Source organism: Ischnura elegans, chromosome 8 (assembly GCF_921293095.1).
Source record: "Ischnura elegans chromosome 8, ioIscEleg1.1, whole genome shotgun sequence".
Taxonomy (NCBI): Eukaryota; Metazoa; Arthropoda; class Insecta; order Odonata; family Coenagrionidae; genus Ischnura; species Ischnura elegans.
Genome location: NC_060253.1, coordinates 75,729,962 through 75,749,096, shown reverse-complemented (window position 1 = coordinate 75,749,096; position 19,135 = coordinate 75,729,962). Strand labels below are relative to the sequence as shown.

The 19,135-nt window shown below is 37.1% G+C and overlaps 1 protein-coding gene across 2 annotated transcripts in view; it reads left to right on the top strand.

The window, feature by feature from the left end:
- LOC124163756 (C-type lectin 37Db) overlaps positions 1–19,135 on the top strand; it is a 224,397-nt gene that overhangs the window by 168,910 nt on the left and 36,352 nt on the right. The window contains exons 2-3 of one of the 2 annotated variants that reach the window (XM_046540838.1): positions 2,678–2,802; positions 18,193–18,301. In XM_046540838.1, coding sequence (XP_046396794.1) covers positions 2,678–2,802; positions 18,193–18,301 — 234 coding nt within the window. Of the gene's footprint in view, positions 1–2,677; positions 2,803–7,750; positions 7,860–18,192; positions 18,302–19,135 lie in introns of both variants that reach the window. The other variant, XM_046540839.1, reaches the window with a different exon arrangement.

The window sequence follows — 19,135 nt, the reverse complement described above, 5'->3', positions numbered from 1 at the left end:
TTCTGACAGTTCCTCTCTATATGAAATTCCACTCCATAAAATTCCAAGAAATTCATACCTTCCAAGGAGCATGCAATTCAGCGCTCTCTTTTCCGCAACATCAAAGAAGTGTCGATGTTCCGGCCTGAAATAAAAGTCCTTCATTTCATGATTTCCGATCACAAAATAAGGGTTTAAAAACAAAGTATTCTATGGTTATAACTATTATTTTATTTTACAGCAAGGCATCCTGCCAGTTCGATCTGAAAACCTTTTCAGTTGTATATTTTCATCTATTTATATCACATTTCCGGATTGACTGCTTCCTATAGGGATAAACCCATACCACCTCGATATGTCGCCGTCCATTTTTGTCCACGACTCTCGACAAGTGAACTTGCTTATATCACCTCTATATCTGGAGGTCGACTCATCACCCGCAACCCGGAGGACGCACTCAGTGACCTTAAACTCAGCTGCGAGAAAATTATGGTATTTAATGGAATAAAAATAGGAATTTCATACGTTCCTCACGGTTTTTTTTATTTTCAGGACCATTTGATGATATTTAATTCAATTACATGACCTATCAGTATGCAGCGGTCACGTTCAAGACAATCACAGATTATCTAGGTAAAACTAAATGAATACTTACATTTATGTAATAGATAAAATATTGCACTCCTTCAATTATTTAAAACCAATTTGACGTTTTAGTTCAGCCTAAACATCGATTCCTTTTTTGCTGCTTGGACAACCAAGTTTTTTTCTTCCAGACTCTACTAATGTGAGATTGCAATTTTTTAAGCTTACGTGACTGAGGATAATAAAATTAACTACATAGGTACAGAATAGGTGACCTTGAGTAAAAAAACTCTCGCTCCGAGGTCTAACTTTTATTATGACGCATAAAGCTCGCAGGTGGTCACGCAGCCTTTAAAGATAAGATGGTGTGTACAATAAAAGGATAAGACAAATGTACTCAAATAAAACTAAATTTGTGGTATACTCGAATTCCACAATTTGTGCTATGGACTTATTTCTCTTAGATGATACGCAAAATAAATTCAAAATGAGGTTTCGTTTAGTTAATTATTCGACCAAAAAAATTGTGCCATAACATTTGTAAAACCTTTTAAATTAACAATCAGAAAATCAGTATTTTCTCTCTAGTAGCAGCAAGAACCTGAACAACCTGAAAACATGCAGATTAACAAATAGGAAGAATAACGCTGGAAGAAAAAAAATTATGACGAATTTTGAGGATATATCACAAGAGTTCTTAGCGGTATGAGCTTTCAATTTCCACGAGATCCAACGATACGCAAATTTTTTGCCATAGTTATAAATAAATAGAAAGAAATAAGAAAACGATTATATAAGTAATGACGAATATGGGATGTGAAGATTAAAGCTTATCACGATGGAGGTGACTAGGACTAAAAATATAAAGCACGAATTGGTATTTTTACCAAAATCAAAAATATCAGAAAGAGCTACGATAAGCCGATATCAGAGGATGATTAGAAAGCTATTAATTCCCGAGTATACGAATGACCTTAGGAAGAGATGATGAAATCTGTTTCTGATTTCGGACTTTCAGAAATGAATTCGATTGCCAATAATAACGGCTTTATCACTGAAAATGCATTTTGGAGAAGTAAAAATGTTTAATTAAACTGGAAAGATAGTGTTATCCCAAAAATATAGAGCAATAGGGTGTTTTCCTATAATTTTTTTATTGCCTAAATCGAAAGTTTATTACTCCTGGAGTACGTATTTCACGCTTTTAGAATTTTAAATGACGATATCTATTTTTCGCGATTAAATGAAAAGTGAAAAATTTCAAGCGCGCGAAAACGCGACGCGTAAGTAGGAATGATGGGAAAAAGTCCGTGCGACGCATTTCTGGTTCCCCCTCCCGCCTTGTGAGGTGACCTTGATCGAGGCTCTGAGCGCTGATAGGACGCAGGATGCTAGCGGGTAGCTGATTACCTTGCTGGCTGGTAGCGCTTGGCTTAAAAAAGGTTTATTAATACCTTATCAAACGAAGAAAACTTTCCGACCTTAGCCAGTTTTAATAGGTGATTATTAAGACATGTTTCCCTGAGCTCTGTGCCTCATGCGTGCATTGGTAACCTCAGACGATGTATAACTTATATCCTCTCGTGTAGAAACTAGGTCCCTGTGACGTCACGTGGAGTGGAATCGCATGGGCGCCAATCTGGCCTTTTTCAAATGAGGATAAAATTTGACCCTTGCCATTCGTCTAAACCGGCACTTCAAAAACCAAATGATTTGTGTATTATGAATACACTAATGGTGGGTAACGAATCGCAATCAATGCCTTTCGTTTTCTTTGATGAAGGAAACTACCCTATTAAGCCACGATCCAGATTATGACACTACATCCAAATAATACCTATGGCGTACAATTTGAATGCATGGAAATTGATAATAAAAGATATTTTGAAGTAAATCCCGCAGGAGCAACTCCGATGCCACCTCTTCTATCCCCGATAATCGGTTTTAAGAAGCTGAGAGTGTTTAAGTCCCACATTCTTTGATTTTGCAGGGTCACAAGCTCTCACATGGACAGTAAGAGTCCCATAAATCGATGCCTCTCTTCTTTTATGATTATATCACGAAATTTCTGTACTAGTGGTGACTTTAATTTCGTAATCTTTTTCTCTTACAGACTGTGCCAATTGTGTGGATGACTCAGGGTTTGGGAATTCCCTCGGATCGAATTCCCTAAACAGATGGACCATGCCTTTGCTCAAGTTAGGAGAGAAGCGGTATTACCTCGGCATATTCTTCAAGGTGAGTTTATCTTACTTAAATTTGGAATAAGTGTATTTATTTACCATTTTTATGTGTAAACCACTTTTGTGTAAATGAACCTAAGAGAGTGATAATTTATGTTGTGAATACACCAAAGAGGGTTATTGTTTCAATCTCCGATGACGCCGCTATTTGGAATATAGTGGAGTAAGATGCAGATCGGTGTGATAATGACCGCGTTGCCCTCACTTGCTTAGTAAAATCATGGCTGGGTTAATAGCATTTTTTCACAAATAAATAGCTGCCCGGGGCCAATAAGATCCATAGACCTTGAATATAGTGTAGTAGACCTTGAGTAGAGCGAGTATTGCGTCATTTAACAGAAGAAGAGATGGGTAATGAGCTGGGTGGTAGATCTCTTGGGCGTGGTGGGCAGCAGGAAATTTTTTATGACCTTCATACTGCGAAAAATACTGTAAAATGCGTTACACATTAAGTTGACAGTACAGACCAAATGGAGGAAATTTGTGCTATCCTCAACCACGTCGTCTGGCTTTGTGTTACACCGTGCCAAAATATCGAATTTAAAATAAAATAGGGGAGCGCATGATTTACGTCGTTCCTATGCACGCATTGTTTGGCGTTGTGTCGTGAATAGCATTGAACAACTTCAACACATACCTAAGCAATTAATCAAAATTTCAATATTTTAAAGCTTAAGCATATATTAACCCTTTCAATAATGACCAGTCATATATGTATTTGCTTCTGAGTAAATGAAAAAACAGCGAGGCAATAAATCAATCATAAATAATCGATTTGAAGTGGTCAATTAATAACGCCGCAGATAGGGATTCCTTGGTTTGCGGTCTACAAGTACCCTTGGTTCAGTGAACAAGACGAATTAAAATTTTTGAATTCCACCTCTTTCTTGGCCTCAAGACAAGTAGCAAATGTTAACTTCATTGATCGACTTTGTTCGAGCGATAGAAAGCGTCATCTCGAAAATTTAGTCTTTGCAAATACCCAAGCCTCAATATATCGGCAGTAGCCTATCTTGATAAGGCATGTGAAAAATTTTCCACCGATAACATTCACGGTGACTATTTCAACATACAAGTGAAACATTCACGTAAATTACCTGGCTTTTATTAAGTGAAATACGTTTTACTCTTACATTTTTATCATATGCGTCATCGTTGGTTGAAAATAACCCTCGCATAAAATGGTGATAAAATAGATCATAGCATTAATTTAAATTTATATACATTGTCTTTTAGCACATTTTTGATTAAAACATGTACTTCAAAAGAGAGATGTGTCTGTACCTATAAATTATTTTCGCTCTTTATTCTAAAATGAATAAGCGACTTTCAATTCAATATATTTTACTGTTAAGGAATGGGAAAAATTAAAGCTATCAAATTCACCCACTTGTATATTGTTATTTTATTAATAATGCTAATGGGGGTTTTGACTTGTTTCCTTGGCTTGAGAGTAATAAATAAGTTTCTGCTGGCGTTTCATTTCTCATGAATTGTGATGATTACATGCGAACTGTGCATTCAGTATTTTTTCATCGTAAGAGCCCAAAATCATTTTGATTGAACAGTCAATATCGCATTAAGCCTTATGCCTAATCACTTGGGACAAAACCAATCCGGATTGTGTTTCTAGTTGAAATCGATAGCCTCAGAGTGTGTCAATCAATATCACACTTTTGAAAACGAAACCAGGGGAAATCACGAGGCTCTCATAGTTTAGAATAGAAGATGACGTTCATGAATGGGCATTATTTTCAATACTTAAACTAGATTTTAATAGACTTATATACATTCTATTTAAGGTAGGAAATGTATAAAGTAATTAAAAAATTAAGACGAATTTTTTACTGACTCGATTCTTAACGTACTATAACTGTACTTTTTTATCATTGAAGGTAATGCCTGAAAATATAAAAAAATTGCACAAAGATTTTTCCCATATTTATCTAAGAGATAACTTGGCTACCGAATGTGCATATACGTTTCATAATCTCTGCAAATTGACACCTGCGCGCAAAATGGCCATCCCAGCCGATTAGAGCTTTTGAAAACTATCATTAAAATGCGTTCAAAATATAGAACATTGATAGAATAAATTCCAATGGTGATTCATCTAAGCCTTACCTTACTTCGCAATATGTGCCAATTTACAAGTCGCAATCGTTAGAATGAGGACTTTGTGCGTTGGCGATACATCAGAAATACTTGGATTCTAAATTTTCTGAACTAGCAGCAAGAAAAAGAACTGCGCCACCAAAAATTTTCTTTTTATAAATATATTGAACTTGATGAAAATCATTTAAGCCGTGAATTTATGCAAGTTCCTAATATTGATAATGGTACACAGCTATAGCAAACTATACTAAATTTAACCTTTAGTTACATGCTAAGCGGGGATTATTCCGTATTTTTCGAAATTTCGAAATAGCGCGTTTAACGCGCATAGGTCACTGGTGGCACACTTCGGTAAGAAACATTATGAGAAAAATTATTCAAAGTATTTATCAAGAAATTTGAATATTATAATGCTTTATATGTGATTATAAATGAGAGATAAAACTATTTAAAGTGCTTTTCATTATTAGAAGTTAACCAAATGCGCTAATACACCCTGAAATATTAATGGATACTTCGAAATGTTGCTCGACGAGATAAATATCATAAAATATCCCAGGTTGGGTAGAAACACAGGACACAAAAAGATTAAAAAAACACTCATTGAACTAAATTTTCGGTGGTATAGTTAGGTAGGAGACTCAACTGTCTCTCCTACCTGACCTCACTCTGAGGAAATTGGATGTATACCACCGAAAATTTAGTTCAGTGAGTGTTTTTTTTATCTTTTTGTGTCCTGTGTTTCTGCCCAACCTGGGATTATTTTCTGAAATATTAATGTATATTTAGGAAAACCGAAAATATTAAAGTGCGGCAAGAAGCCGTAATCGTGCACTGGCGCTGTTCCCGCGGGCGCGTGTAGTTAGCTTCAAAAGACCCAGGTTGCAGAAAATCATAAATTAGCTCTTAGGTGCCGAAACTAATACGAATTCATATTAAAATAAGTATGGAATTTATTATGATTTAAAGAAAATTAATTAATGAAAATTTCTGACATATGCACTGCGTAATCATATGGGATTGATTGATTCAAAAACATTTATCATCATCAAAAGCAGAAAATCGAGCGACCATCAGATGATTCAAGAATACTTTCACCTTGAACTTCGCCATAGCGTGCGAAGCTAAGCTTTTACCTGCCTGTCTCTCTGGTCAGCTATCAATAAACTTGATTATACGTGCAAAATAAAATGAAACACGAGGAACGAAAGCGAATCGGCCGTATACTCGGTTCTTAATGTACTGAAGTCACTATTTTCATATCATTGAAGTTGATGCCAGAAAAAATAAAACGGTAACACAAATATTTTTTATTGTTAAAGATATGTAGAAAGCGTTACATGAAATAGCTCACCATTTTCTTGACACGGTTGTCTGCGATAGAGTTTGAAAAATAAAAAGGCACATATTTTTTTTGTTTTTAGAGCCGTTGATTGAGCTATTATCAGTTGAAATTCAATGGCATTAACCCATTCACAGATAAGTTGATGAAGATAATAACTGCTTTCGCTGAGCAGTTTTCGAAATTTTACACATTATAGAGAAATACAGGAGCATGCGGAAATGCATTAGCTTGAGTAGCTTAAAGAACTAACAGCAAATTAAGGGTCATAAATTCATCAATATTAGTATTGTACGTGGGCCATCGCAACTAAACTTGTAAGCATCAGAAACTTGCTTGAAAGATCTATTTTCAACTGTTAGTTTGATTTCCTATGCATTTTTATGATATTTTCTATAATGTTGTAAATATTTTTTTTAGAACCAACACCATCACTTTTTCACAAAAAACATTCCATGCCTTTCTGGCTGCTTTGGAATCTGGGTGATGGAGACGGGATGAAGGAATCATAGCATGGTGGAGAAAATTAAAGAGGAGGTGATGGTAAAAAAAGGATTCACTCATTCATTCATCTAAATATCTATGCTTTTCAATCATTCATTAACACATACGTTCTTTTTAAAATAAAATATGGTTCAATGACCTTCATATCGCACATTTGCTCACTGAGTCCGATGAATATTTACTCATGTTAAGCTCAGCAGGGACATTCGCTCAATTATACACATGCGTACGTCTCCCAGGATCAGAAACAAAATTGAATTTAAAATCGTTAACGTAACTTGTAGATTATTTGGGGAGTCATAACATGTGTATTCAATCACATTAATTTTTCTATTTCGTACAATTCGGCACTATTTCTGAGAATGTATTGTAAGTAGATTGCTTCCACCGGTAGTTTTTTCACGTCAAATAGCTATTGAGTAGCTACTGAAATACCTCGACAATAAGTATACTTATGTATGTAAATATACTACACTATACCACTATACATAAGTAGCTATGTAAATATACATAGCAAGTTCGCTCTCTTAGAACATCGTAATAGATAGATAGAAAAATATGTATTGTTCAGGAAAAAATCCATATGAAATAAAATAATACAATATAGTTGCATAATAAATAATATAATGCTTATAGTTGACACGCAATGATCCATCTCCTCGGGTCAGTCAATTTCGTTTTACTTCCAGTATGTGTAAGATTTCCAAATGATTTTTTTTAGTGCAGACCTGCTATCACATTGAAACTCATTATCTCCATTACTTTCGATATTCAAATGCTCCTCCACCTCTCCACTTCATTTTCTACGCTTTGAAATCACATCCAGAAGCCGCAGGATGTGATCGGCTGCATCTAACACCCGCACCTTTCTGTCGAGTTTCCTCCTCACCGCTCTCATTTAAAATGTACATTCGAAAGAGCCTCAATATCCGCCTTCACCTCACCGCCACCTCAAGCCCCGATATCATCTTTGCTTTTGCAGGCCAACTGGTACAAGGCCAACAGATTCTGTCGCTTTCACGGCATGCAGCTCGCTAGCATCTCATCCGCGGAGGAAAACCAACTCCTAGAGGACCACGTTAAGGCACAAGGTAGCAATGCAAGCAAAATATAAACATTCTATACGTAAATAACCTATGTCACTCTCTTTTCTCGGAACGAATCTTCTTCATCATTCTTCTGTCTCCTGGTAACATGGTGTGGTCGGAATTCATTAACCATTTCCATCACAGGACTCATTATTCACACATTTCTGGTTGCTATAAAATTCTTCACTGTTCCACTAACTCCTGGTGACTTGACTGATGTCGGAATCTGTTAACCACTTACTTCACAGGAAAAATACTTTTCATCTCCTTTTCGCATTTTTAAATTAGTTCTATTTGCATGCTTAGAATAGTTTTAATTATTACTTCTCACATAATGTGATTCGTATCTACCGCACCTATTTTTTTATATACACATAGGTTATGCTTTAATAACTTTGCCTTATCACCTTGGGTATTTATGATAAATTTTACGGATACATACTCATGCTTCAACAGATGACTATTGTCTTTAGTATTTTGATTTTAATCAATTTTTTAAAGCGATATATTATCTTTTTGATGAACTCTCACACTGTGTAAAGGCCGGATGGATTAGCTAATTAACGCAAAATTTGGATAAATGTCGTTAATTTCAGCTACTGCAAGTTGTCAATAGAGTTAAAATACCTATTTAACTAAAATAAGAACTTCTGCCCATATATCTTGACAAATGAAGGATTTTAAGCTCCATGAAGCACTTTTTGGAGCAATATTCTTGTATCAATTTGGTCCTATTCCTCATTGCATTCATAAAATAAATGTATAATTAGGATGCAAAAAGATTGTTCATAAACAAAAATTAAATCATAAAATAGGTTCAGATAATATAGAATCGCTGATTAAAATGTAATTAATTCTAGTGCTTAGTTATCAAGTTTTTAGTCGTAACGAGCTCGTATTTGGCAGCCATCCATTAAAATAGCTGAATTTATACTCTTCGCATGAGACAGAATCTGAACTTAATTTTTAATTTGGGCGCTACCGAGATATATTTCACGTCATTTCCCAAGTCACGCGACCCGGAAAGTTTTAATGAAAGCGAAAGGACAGCGTGGCTCGGTAAATAAAAACCAGAGATGTAAGATAATCATAAAATGCGTATGATTAAAAGCCAAACTAGTGAAGTTATGTTTTAAATTACAAGCCGATTAAACACCGCCACTAGCGTAGAAAAATAGGATGGTTTCTTATCATTTTTTATTGCCTAAATCGAAAGATTATTACTCTTGGAGTACGTATTCACGCTTTTTGATGTTTAAATGACGATATCTATTTTTCGCGATTAAATGAAAAGTGAAAATTTTCAAGCGAACGAAAACGCGACGGCTATGTATGAATGCTGGGAAAAGCCCGTGTGACTTCATTCTGGTTCTTCACTTCGTTCCGGCTGCCGCTGTGTGAAGCCACCTTGGTGCGAGGCTATAAGCACCGCTACGATGCAGGCTGCTAGCAGGTAGCAGAGTACCCAGCTAACAGGTAGCGCTTGGCTTAAATAAGGATTAGATACCACTATCCTTTCAAACGAAGGAAGCTTTCCGATCTTAGGCAATTTTAATAGGTGATTATTAAGAGATGTTTGCCTGAGCTCTGTGCCTCATGCATGCAATGGTAATCTCAGACGATGTAAAACTCCTGACTGCTCGAATAGCATCTAGATCCCTGTGACGTCACGTGGAGTGGCATCGCATGGGCGCCAATCTGGACTTTTTCAAATGATGTTAAAATTGACATTCGTTAAAATAAACATTCGTCTAAACTGGAAATTCTAAAACCAAATAATTTTTATATTATGAATACACTAATCGTGGGTAACGGATCGCAATCAATGCCTTTAGTTTCCTTTGATGAAGGAAACTACCCTATTTGGCAACTTCATATAAAAGGAATATCTAAGAGAATATTAGGACCGTAGAAGTGGAATTTAATTCTGGGTACGTTGAGGCCAAAATGACAACCTTTTTACGAAAGATGAATGAAAATCTCCTGTGTCAATTCTTAGAACAAGATGATTCATTTTACAATAATCTGAAAGAAAAAAATATGAATACTAAACATTACAATTGCCCCATTTATTGGTAAAAAGTTATATAGTTACACTTTATGATGACATAGATAGGCTGTAACCGTTTTTAACTATTTAGGCCTGTATTATACGCTAAGCTAGGCTATAGGCTACATGTAAGATATAGCCTTTAAATATGATATCAGTATATCAGAGGATTATTCAGATTAATCGACTTGATAGAAGATAAATACTTAGCCTGTTTGTAACGACTAAAATTTGATATAGGTGAACGTATACAAATGATATTATACATTTCAAAAGCATAGCGGGTACGACATCGGTTTTCTAGTAAATTGATTAGAAAAAAATGAATACACATGAGCATCAAAATAATACGAAGATTTTTGATATTTTTTCCTAAAGACACTAAATAATAGCTTTTAGTATTTTAAGGGATTGATATAAAAGCTTTTTTATCTGTGTCACGATCGTTTCAGTCATAGGTGCTTGTGTTCAAGCTGCTAGGAAACGCAATAATTTGGTTACGAAAATAACCTCAAAAATAGAGGAATGGCCTTGTCTTGTTCAAATAATATTCAACAGTATTTTCTTTAAATAAAATTTTCAAGTGAAGCTTCTCATCAGCATAATCATTTTTTGATTACTGTCGTACATTCTTATCTCACGAGATCATCTGACGGATGTATATATTTTCCGAGTCTCACGGTCGCCTCTGTAACTCAGCCATCTCATTGGAGTGGTCGCAAATTACTTCGTCTCATTTCTCCCCTCCTTCCACCATTTGGCGCACTTTTGCGTGTCCTTGATGGATTTTGACCGCAGGACACGACGCTCAATGACCCCCCACAGTTCAACGACCAGTTCCCTGCAGGTCGAGAGCACTTTTAACATCGTACCCTTTCGTGTTACTGGCCGCGGTGGTTCCAACAAACAAGCGGTCCTTCACCTCCACCTCTCCCGAGCACAGAGAACCCCTGAAGCCACACCCTGCCCACGCGAAACCATTTTCCCAAAAATCGGCCGCCCAAGCATTTCTTTCTCCCGGCCGGGCAGAAAAAAATAAAATAGCGGACGTTGCCTCCGCTCAGGCGCGGCCAAAAAATATCCGCGATTCCCCTTCCCTAAAAATGAAGGCTGTAAAAGAATTTCACACTTTCCTCCTCCCTCTCTCTGCTCTGTTTAAATAATAGCCTAACCTCCTCGCTCCATATTAGTCCTCCCTATACCAGTCCACTACGTTCTGGCATTACAGCACCGCAAATATAAGGCTTTCAACTTCGTGAGGACATCGCAGAAAGGATATATCATCCGATTAATTCGAGATAAGAATTGAGTTGAGTCGAGAAAGGGCATGGTAAACAGGTTTCAAAACATCTAGTGCTGGTTTTAAGGATTAGATAGCCACAGAAAAGTCATAACTTGTGCCACACCAGTGGCGGATCCAGGATAGGGAAAAGGGGGGGACTAAGTGGGGGTTAAAATTCAAGCAGTAGTGGGGGTCGGAAAAAATTACCATTCTATCTATTGTAAATTGGATACCCAAGGCAGTGGCGTAGCCAGGGGGGAAGGTTCGGGGGGTCCGGACCCCTCCGAAATACAGAAAAAAAATTATTTTCCTTCATAAAAGAAAAACAAAATATTGAAGAATCATAAATTTTTTAATATATAAATATTTCTTTAACGAATGAAGTGTTTTCGATTATGAAAAGTATAAAAATTAGTTAAAAACCCTCTATTTATTACCCTGTTTTTCAAAAATTTTCTTCCCTGGTTTTGGACCCCCCCCCCCCCCGAACGAAATTCCTGGCTATGCCACTGACCCAAGGGGGGACTATAGGCCCCCCCATACATCCGCCACTGCCATGCATAGCCTTCGAATTTTAACTGAGGATTATTCCAGGCATGCTATTTTATCAAGGTGGGAATCAAATTAAATATATCACAGATAATTTAGAGAAGAATCCAAAATTAATTAAGATTCCTTTTTAGAGTCATTTTTATAAATAAATCCGGTTTAAGTGGACTACCTAATCAAAGGTTTTACGGTATAAGCTCTGAGTTTATTTTTAAGGTACAATATGACAAAAGATAATCAAGCACATCGATTGTTGTTAGAAACGCCTCTCTAATCTATTAGTCCCTAGTGCTTGGATAAAGAAATCATGGCAAAATTGACCCTGGAATCTATATTGACAAAATTGGAGGTGCATAAAAACTTAGGTATTATAGTACGACCATAGAGTTCGATCATTTGGCCGTTAAAAGTCGGCCAAACCTGGAAGACGTTAGATGTCGTTTGGATAAAGTGAGGTGAGGAGGGACCCCTTGCCAAATATATATGAATACGGATTTTTTTCGTCAGGTGATTTGGTCGACATCGATAAGTTTTCATTGATTTATTAGGAATACGAGAAAATTTCGTCAAAATTGAGTTGATATATTTGTTAAATTGCAAAGGAATGGGCTTTGGTCAAGATTTTTAGAACGTATACCCGTTAAAAAACAAATGGCGATTTTAATGTTAGAATTTTGATAAAAGCCTTAGCCATTGTATCATGCATTTTAATAGAAACCCAAGATAATCAGATACGTCAAAATTCACTAACTCTTGATTTACTTTGTGGTATTCCATTGTAAGTTTTCCTGGATATCAGACAATTACAAAAAAAATTACACTCTCAAAAACAAGGGGTATAAGTAATTATCTGATATCCAGTAAAACTTAATCAGATAAGTGTTCCTATTGTTTTCTTTCCGCAATCTTCCAGGCCCCGAAATTATAGAAATCTCGATAATTCCAGCCTCTATCCACGATCTCAAGAGGTAAAGAAAATCATACCCCTCAACAGCAGAAAAAATTACACGGTTTTAGCTCTGTCATCAATGCACCGATCGCTAAAACGAAGAAACAAATTCATGAATGTTTCCATCAAATAATAACAGGCGACACGACAATCGGTGAAATTATACGCGGGAGCAACGCAAGCCGTTCATGGTCAGAGAGTGGAGCAGGAAACTTTTCATACCTGATGATTAAGGCCCAAATAAGGACTGATGGTCTTACCTTCGTTAAATTTTGAATAAAATATTCGATCGCCCACTTACGGCAGCCATTGACCCTTGCCAATTTAAGAGCCCTTCGGGAAATAGAACGACGGGCGAGTTTTATTTTATTTTTTGAGAATTTGATTATTTTAAATAAAAATTGTCAATATTCTAAAGTCCGACAACAGTAATGCAACAATTACGAAAATAATGAGTGAAACACAGAATGTAACATATTCGAAGGAACTGCCATTTCATTCGTACGCCCTTCCATGCTACAGTCAGCAGCGTATACATACCTATTTAAATGATATCATTGGGGAAAAAATGTATTCAAATTACGAAGGGTCCTCATAGTCAATGCATATTTAGTACTAAAAATATTGTTAATAATAAAATGTGCTTAATATATCTAATACTATTAATTCTTCAGCAGAAATACCACATGTCAGCAAAAATCGTGAATTAAAAGCATTGTCAAATTCAACCGTAGGCATTGCACGTCAACAGATTTTCATAATTTTAGCACAATCTAGGGGAACAGTGTAAATATTTTGAAAGTTTAAGTTAAATAATGTTTAAAACATCCGTAATGTATATTTAAAAAGTCATATTTCATGAAATATGATGCATTGGACGCAAAAATTATTTCATACGAGTAGCGATAGCTCTTCTCGATGTATTTAATTCGATGCTTTACAATATGAAATTATAACCACTTTTTATTTCACTGTTTTACTTTGATTAAAAACTACATTTTATTTCCTACCATTTCATTGAAAAAAGAACCACAGGACACTATAGGATGGGAGCACGATATCTAGAAAACAAATTGGAGAGGAAGGCGTATTTGATAATAAAGGCAAAAGAATGCTTATTTTATCAATAGTGGGAATAGCATCAAAATGTTTTCAAGAGTAAATAAATCTGTGCATTCGGAAAGGTTCAGAATTCTCGGGAAATCGAGGAAATATTGGGAAAAATTCCGCGTATCGGGGACGAAAATTTTTGCGTGCGGATATATACGCCCGGTGTTTCGTTTTTCAGGACCTCCTCATTTAAATCCGCGAGACTGTGTCGCCCCATGTCCGCATTCCGCCATCCGGATTTGTCACGTGGACGAATCTGGGACGCGTGGAGGAGGGGGACGCTCGTTAAAAAAAGGCATGTGCGTAATGTCCACAGCCAAGATGTAGCGGGAAGAGTCGCCTATTCATTTCTGGGTCAGAGTCACGGGATGAAAGGTCGGCAATTAGTCCCTCCAAATCTGACCCCCACCGGTTTCTGCAAGAGTGAGCTACGACAGGGCGGAAAATATCGGGAACTCACTGTGAGAACCATAGCTTCCAAAATATAGACCTGTGGTGAAGACTAAAGCAGCAGATTTATCAAATTTCGGTGGTTATACGAATAGATAGAATAAATATCTCTTCATCCATAATGCACAATGGCATTCGATTTGGCTTCTTAATCCTCATTATCAGGCTTGCATTACATTCAAATGCGCGAGGGAGGTGACATTTCAATGATAAATAATAATAATGATTCGCAGCATTTCCCGAGATATTAAAATTGCTTAAAAAGCCTTGTTGCATGATCAATATTATACTTTAAGCTAGCAATCTGGGAGTAGCAATGAAATACAGACTTAAATATGAGTCAGTTTATTTTTTTTTAATGATAAACATATATGAATTTCAGTTTTTCACATTAAGTACCTCTTTCCGTGCATTTAGATATATGGGCAGCATTTTAATCAGGATATTTATGCAACTATTTTAGAGATATGAACAATAAGTAAGTGAAAGATAAGTCAGTTATTTCATAAGAATCCGCTTACACCGCAAGACATACGTCTCTCTATTGACAATATATGTTTATTTCGACTTCGTCACCGATGGGCAATACTTTTTATCGCTTATTTTTTTCTCTCTCTGAGATACCCATCTACGCTGTCTCCCCAGATTAATTCAGCCATTAAGTGCTCTCGTTTATTTGCGACTCGAGGGGGAAGAGTAATAAGATCACGTAACTCAAGCTCTCATCCGTATCCGAAAATTACAGGGTCCAGGGCTATTGAGAGCCCACCATTAATGTGTCAATCATTTTAACGTGGAAACCATTCCATGCGATGTTATACTCCGAGAGAATGTGAGGACGTTTGACGAATTCAAAGCCGCATGAGGGGGTTGAGGTTGAAGAATTAAATCATGCAAGACTAATCGATAAGTTCTCAATAAGGAAAGATGATTGACTCCTCTCTTGAGTACACTAAAAACAATGCGATGCATATGAAATTCACTTAAAATTTGATAATGCTGATCTTTATCCGACCACTCAGTCTTTGCTTTTCAAAAATTTTAATTTGAATTCGGGGGGATCGGGTTGGTGTGGTGGCTAGAGTGTTGGCTTCCCAGCAGGCGGGCTCGAGTTTAAATCCCGGCGGTGGCAGAGAATTCTCAGAGACTGCCCGATCCCTGCTTGAGTGTTGTGTGGAGGACATTTCAAACGCAACACTCCGTCCGTCGGATGGGACGTTAGGCCGTGGTCCCCTTGGCGCCTCACGTTAAGAGCAGGCTAATGCCGACGCTGGGATTCTCTCCACCCTTCTTTACCTACCCCTTCCCTCATGGCGCAAATGACCTCAGCTGTCGGTCGTCTCCTCAAAATACCATTTAATTTGAATTTGGAATCTTAGCAATAACGACCGTAAGAGCTCATTAAAAGGCTTAGCGGAGGTTAGAGATCCATCTGCCATTCCTTTCCGGGCACTGACCTCTAAAAATATGTCCATGCTTAACAGCCCAAACACACCAAACCCAGGGGTTTGATTACATATTTGCCGTCAAGGTTTGGGAATCTCTTGGGTAAACACATAAGCGCAATAATAATATCATAAATCATGGAGCCGAATAGAATGTTTTACAATTTTTATTATAAAAGATGTTGGAGTGGCCATAATTATATTTAAAAATCTCACCACCGTATATTTATCTCGAATAGTTTATGACATAATATGTAAAAATCGGAAACGAAAGTGAGTTTATTTCCTTTTGGGAGGAGGTCGATGCCTTATAATGGGTCAATGGACAAAACTTGGCCCATGCTATCGACCTTCAACGAGCACGAGGAATCTTTCCATGGAAAAATCCCACACCAATTTAAATTCACGAATGTGAAACGTCTCTCTTCCGAGAATCCACTTATGAAAATGCGTCCGGCGATAAACAGAAGGAAGCAATTAAGGAGTCGGCTTCTGCTCTCGCCAATCATGAGGGCCGGGCTCGACAGCTTCCAAAAGCTCACTCAAAAGGAGGAGGCAAGCCAAAATTTTCTCTCTCAATCCGCATCCCATTTTTTTGCAAACAGCTTAAGGCTGCACTGCGCATTTTTTCTTCGCATGTATTCGTGAGAAACTTGGCATAAATTGGTTGTGATTCTTGTAAAAATACCCGGTGGAGGAGAAAAAAAATTAATTTTTTCGATGTACTGCACTTTTTGCGATCCAGGGTACTAAGGTACAGTCTAAGAACCTTGTTGCGATCCAATCCCTTTCCTGTGTTTAGAATTTTAAATTTGTTATTCCACAGATTCTTTTTTTAAATCACGACGATTTTTTAGATTTTTGACGTCATCTATTGGTAACACCGTCGAAACCATGGCCGTGATTGAATAAAAAATTCTGTAGAAAAAAACACAAATTTTAAGTTTTATTCATTCAAAATTTTCTTAGAATTCCACTATGTACCGCCGAATACAACCTACTCCTTTGTTTAGATTTGTTGAAAATGTTGTAAAGTAAAATCAACGGTATGCGGCGAGATGTTTCGCAACATAATTATGTAAAAGAAATACGGGATTGATGTAGCATGTGTCTACATTATTATTGCAACAGTTTTTGAACACATTAAAGTTGACATATACTACATCCTTTACGAACATTCTTCATTTGCTCTATAGCGAGTCAAAAATTCGAAAATAATGCTAACTTTATTTTTAAAAAAATATTATAAATAGAGCTGAAACTTCAATTGGAAATTGTTAATAACTAATTTTTTCTCTCAAACACGGCAATTTTCTTACTTTATCCACTCCTGCATTTATTGTGAATCTCTTCGCGCCGTGCCAAGCCTTACTTTTAGAGCAGATATTATAAGAACTACGTAGAGACTCCATTCAAAAGGGCGTCATTATTCATTACAGTTTAGAAAACGCATACTTGCATAACATAAAATAAGCCGAGCTGAGGATGTACTTAATAATGCAGAGGTTATGAAATGAGAAGGTTTTAAAAACATAAAATTAGGCAACTTTAATTTTAAAAATGCATGCATGTACGTATTATATGCTTAAATAAGATAATATTTATTCCATCGCCTTGAGTTGAACAGTTCAAATTAACAATACATCCACTTTCTTTTGACTACCTACAGATACGGAGAATAAATTCACTGCAATCGTCCCTCAAATTCAAAACCACAATCCTGATACGATCATTAATTGTGTTGGAATTTATGGATGACGATTTAAACTTGAAAAATCCAAGCTGTTTGATATTGACTTTGAGTTTTTGTCACGTTAAACCCCGATCGATTTGAAAAAATAATATCTAGTAAGTATTCGCACAATAATACCGTGAAATCAACGTTTGACAAAATAAATGCGCATGATGAATCTATTTCATGGAAGTGCGATCATTTTTTGTTTTTTTTTAGTCGTAACATGCTTTTATAATGAAAGAAGTATAAAATATATTTCCATGTATGATTTTGCTTCGCTAAGAAAGGTGAGTTCTGTAAGACTGATGATTAATAGGCTTTTAGCGCTGCGAATATGTTTCCAGCTTGAGGACAAGAATTAAAAAACGACACATGATTACCTCTCCCGGCGTTTATACATGCAAAGAAATAAACCTAAAGAAGCCTAAAGGATCTAAGGTATTTCGCTTCATATTTTATCCACAGAGCGAGCACGTAAGGTGATAGACCTCATTTTTATACCTTGACTGTATGACCTTCAACTCTTAGAACTCAGCCAAGAAAGAAAGACAAAGAGTCAAAAACCCCAAGCCAAGGAAACCTGTCTCGACTGAAACCCCCACTAAAGGTTTTTTTTATTGGTGGATTGTAATAAACATGCGCTTCGACGCACGCAACCCTTTCCTTCAAAACCTTCCACACATACCTCTCCCTCAACCGATTCCTTCGGCTTCCTTCCTATCCATTTTTCTCCCTCCTCCCTTTCCAAACCACTTGTGATCCCCAGGCCAACTGGTACAGAGCGGCGCAGTACTGCAGGTACCACGGGATGCATTTGGCCAGCATCGAGAGTCAAGAGGAGAGCGACAAGCTGGAGAAACACATACGGGACTATGGTGAGTCATTTTTTTCCAAGAAGCAGCAGCAGCCGTGGGCGAGGCCGTTACTGGGCTGGACGAGAGGCTGAATCGGGATTCTTGCGTCGCCGACTTGCTTCCCTTGCGAGCAAGGCCGCGAGGACAATGCATTTTCGCGTCATCGAGGGAGAGTGGGTGCTAAGAGTATGACCCCACTTAAAGTTCAAGGCGGTACAAGGGATGGTTGCCGACTCATTTCATTGTACCTTCCGTGAATTTTCTATCAGTAATGTTGCTTCGACGCACGAATATTTCAAAAGATCGTAAGCTTTCCCAGAGAATACTATTGATAAAATCTTCTCGGGATTGGCACCGGATAAGGCTGTTAAAGGCCAACGTTTCGATAAGAAACTCCCTCATCATCATCGATGCAAAGACCGACTGCATATATAAAATCACGCCATATCAACAGTGAAGTGCAGTAATTCTTATGCCGTCACTTCAGTGATTATGTCCAGTCAGTCTTAACCCTGATAACGATGAGGGAGTTTCTCATCGAAACGTTGGCCTTAAACAACTGTACCTGGTGCCAAACCCGAGAAAATTTTACCCATGAATATTGCATTAGAAGATTCTTAGGTCCGTCGCTAAAATTGTTGTCGCTCCGCGCGCATTAAAATTTCAAGTTTTCAAAATCGCCGCTCGGGACGCAACCAGTCATCGAATTCCACTTTTTCACGAGGAAATACACGGCAGTAAAACTTAAATGAGCCAATAAATCAAGTTGATGACAAAGACCACTTCCACTACTGTTAATAGGTGTGACGTCATGGCAAAATTTGCCTTGCCGAAACGCACTTTCCTTGACTTTTT